Genomic DNA, 4,061 nt, shown 5'->3' with positions numbered 1-4,061 from the left:
AAAAGAAATAAACCTTGACCACATCAAGCAATGAGGCAAACATAAGAGTCAAAAAGACATCCAACAATATAGAACGAGTTGAGTAAACAAACTGAAAAGTCAGAGAGAAGGGAGGAGATAAATTAAGGTTTTAACCAAAAGCATCTGAGCTCTGTTTTCATGTATTTCATCAACTTAGTACCAGAAATCATCCAAAAATGTTAAGGTTCTGTATAAAAAAAAATAATAATAAAATGCAAATTTTAGGAACCTTATTTTCTCTGTAGCACTTAGGAAAAAAAATGGTACATTTCAAACACTACTGGAATCTATTGTTTTTAATAAAAAATTTACTTAAGTTTTCCTTTCATTAAGCATTCCTATCAAAGAAAGCATTTAAGTTTTCAAATTTAAGTATACTTAAGAGTTGAACCTTATTTCATTAGTTTTGTTGTTTTAGAGAAGCAGATAAATCTGAGAAAGGAGCTGGGAGTAGACGAGGATGTTACCGATAAGCTTGTTCTCGTTTGATTAGTTAAGCATCAAAAGATATCCGGAGAGTGATTTGGGGCAACTGAGTCAGACCCACATGCAAATATGAGATGATTAAATGAAAATGCAAGCAGCAGCGGCCGGAGCATCACCCGGTGAGAGATAACAGGGCGGCTCTCTAATTGGCTCCCAGCAAGCGCGCAGGATGACGGATTTCAGTTGTGGTATTGCTGGGCCTGCTCTCCCCAGCACCATTATCTCAGAGTGACACTTCCATTACTCTGAGCGGAGAAAGATGAACGTCACCTGTCAGGGGCTGGTTAATTGTGTTGCTAGATGTATGTTGCCAGGGCGCAGGTTGGACATTTATGAACATAACTGCTTCCTCTGATGTCCGCCATCCTTCAGGGATCGATATGGCTCTTACAGTAAGCGCGTAATTGAGTGAAGGCACTTACCACCGAGGGGCTGAAGACGAGCCCACTGTGTGAGCTTCATTGTCCATACATTTACCATAAATGAGCTGATATTTGCCATTTATTGTGTGCAGCATTGTGGAAATGGAAACTAATGCGCCACTTTCATTTGTTTTCTAGATAAATGGGGAAGACGTCCAGGATCGCGAGGCGGCGGTGGCCCAGCTGTCTAGCGATGAGTGCAGGAGAATCCTGCTGCTGGTCGCAAGGCCAGAGAGTCAGGTCAGAATACAGAGCAAAAGCCTTGGGCTGAACCGTAGGTTCATTGTCTGCTATTCCACATCAGATCAGTGCCACAGTTATTTGTAAAACCAGGCACACAAAATAGAATCCAGTCATCATTCCCAATTTGCCAACCTTATTAAAACAGTTATAAGACTCCTTAATACTGCTCCACATAAAGGCAGCTAAACAACTTATTTTTTAAAAGAAACACAAAATTGAATAATTACTCTCTCCTTCCACTTGCCAGTTATTTAAAATTAATTCATAAATGAAAAATGATTGACTTTATGTGATATTTAATTCTGTGTGCATCCCTGCTTTAGGTTGTCATCTAAAAATACTTAATTGGCATATTAAGGTATCTTAAAAGAATCTCTAATGAGAGAAACATTAGCATATCTTGCTATCAACTCAAATCTTTTTAGAGTGCCTTTATCAGATAAAAGACATTAGGTAGCATGATGTGGTTCCACATATAGTAGATGAATTTTTTCCAAGGTTAGCATGACAGACACATCTGTCTGGCCAAAACCAAAAACTGATAGCTTCTAAGGAATTTTTTTATATCTTTACAGAGGGAGATGTCATGAAAGTAAAGGAGAGGTAATGGTGGAAGAAAAGTACTATCGGTACTTCTTTTTATGTCCTTTTTATCCCCCACCGCAATGCAGAAAGGACCTTACATTGTCACCATTCTATCCTTCTGTCAGTAGTTTGAGTGAAGTTGGTTATATCACCATTTGTCTTTTAGGTTATTGATCTGATATTTTTCAGACTCAGTAACTACATCCTATCTATAAATTACATTGAGTAAGTGTATTTCAGTGTCAGACTGAATCCTGACTCGAATATAGTGGTTATAAAAGATCACCCTTTCCGCATATATTTCCTTTATGCCCTTGACCATTCTAAATGGTTCCCATAAAGCCTTCCATAGCCCAGGGCAGACTGAAGTTGCACACCTGAGGTCCTGGGAGTGGGGTTGGACAGGCTGCAACTGGCTGGGCTGCCTATGTGAGAGTGAATTATTAAAATACGTATGAAATTGCACTAATTACCTGGACATTTGGCAAACCAGTTAATCTCAATGACCCCATTTTCTTGAAAAAGAATAAAGAGGCTAAAAATACATATTAGTGAAATTAATGGTAAATTGAAAAGAGCTGAATAGTCACCCTTTGTAGAAAAGATACTTTGACTTTATCCTGTGGTTTCCCTGCCCTTTCCATGTAACTTCTAGACAACCTCATTAATTTAGAATTAAAGCATTTCCTTTACTATGCCATGTAACAGCTGTAATGTACTGTGGAAAGAATAGAAGTTAATAACATAAGACCAGATCCTGTTAATCTTTGATAGCATAAATATTCTCAGTAGAACCAGTGGTGTTTTTGAATAACTGACTATACTCCTAACCCAAGAGTTCATGTTGGAGTATGAATTTTCAAACAATACTTTCCACAATTGATAAAAGATGGTCATCTGACTCTGAAGGATACCATCCTGTCTGACAAAAGTAAGATCTTCCTTAGCCCCTTGATCCTGAAGAAGTCATAATGATACTGGAATGAAGCTGATTGCCTTTAGAAAATCAGATTTCTAGAAAAATAAGGAAAGAAAATGCATTGTAACACCATACTTAAAAATGTAATTTAAGCATTACATGCTATAAGGTGGCAAATGTAACACAAAACAAAACTTGTATTTATGTCACCATATTTTCCCATCAGTTTCAATATGTTTCATTATTGCATTTTTGTGCGTATATTTTATTTAGGAAGAGTAGAAGTTTATGTGTTGTTTTTCTAGCCTTTTAAAAATAATGTTTCAAATAGTCTCAGAAATGATCTACAGAGTTGCTGGGGGCAGTATTGTGCAACCATGCAATATTTTAAAATAACTCATTTCTTCCATTCCCTGTCAACGTCAACTTACTTTCATTTTCTGCCCATTTTCTTCCTTGGACCATTAAAGATATTACTGTTTTGCCCTATTCCTCTTGGGACACTGGATGAGAACAGGCTCTTGCAAGAACTGTAGAGAACTTTTGAGACAGTGCAGGTTGTTCCTTTCTTTGAGATACCACATGTGATCCTCTGCGGTGCAGACAGATCCCCTTGTATAATTATGACTATGCTCAGCTCCAGGGAAAAGTTGGTCTGCCAGAGCACTGGACTCAGACTGCCATATTTATGCCAGTCTGCCACATTATGGGAAATGTGACAGGGAAAGGTGAGCCAGAAGAATCTCTCCTGACTTAGTGTGCTGTGTATCCCTCCAGCCTAGAGGGACACCTTATCAAAGCAGACGGACACTAACTACCCATGGCAACTCAGGGATCTGTGGGTTAGATAACAAGATAAGGGTTATAGGGAACTGTTAATTTCTATCATTTGTTCTCTTTGTCTTCCCCACCCCTTCATTTCAATTTCAAAAGATTCTGTTCTATCATTCACTGTATCAATGTTGGCAAATATTTTGTTTTGACCTGATTAAAGAAACATTCCTTGGTATGCTTATAAAAAATAAACAGTTCTAGCTTTAAGTAATTTCTTTTGGAGTCTGGCATTTGCAACTTCATGAAACTTAAAAGGGATTTAAAAAAAATATAAAACTTGAACAATTATGAATTGAACTGAATTTAAATTTTTAGCCAGCTTAATTTTCATAGCTCATCTGCATATCAAAGTCACTGGGGTGGAACTTGGTCAAGTTATTCAGGCCAAATTGAAATAAATGAGGATGAATAAATGCATTGATGCTTTTGGCCCAGGCAAGTTTGAGATAATTTAAGGTCTAGATAGACTTCAGTAAATAAAAAAGAAACCTATGATTGCCTTATTTTAATGAATATGATGTATATACCCTAATGCTTCTTCTGATGTAATT

General features: G+C 37.3%; 1 protein-coding gene across 1 annotated transcript in view; it reads left to right on the top strand.

Moving 5' to 3' along the window:
* Positions 1 to 4,061, top strand: part of PDZRN4 (PDZ domain containing ring finger 4) — a 431,600-nt gene that overhangs the window by 419,990 nt on the left and 7,549 nt on the right. Inside the window, exon 9 of the mRNA XM_010860771.1 lies at positions 1,068 to 1,169. Coding sequence (XP_010859073.1) covers positions 1,068 to 1,169 — 102 coding nt within the window. The remainder of the gene's footprint in view (positions 1 to 1,067; positions 1,170 to 4,061) is intronic.

The sequence above is a fragment of the Bison bison genome, unplaced genomic scaffold, assembly GCF_000754665.1.
Source record: "Bison bison bison isolate TAMUID 2011002044 unplaced genomic scaffold, Bison_UMD1.0 scf7180017864470, whole genome shotgun sequence".
Classification (NCBI taxonomy): Eukaryota; Metazoa; Chordata; class Mammalia; order Artiodactyla; family Bovidae; genus Bison; species Bison bison.
Note: the sequence above shows the minus strand (reverse complement) of the source record. Positions and strands in the feature narration are given on the sequence as shown.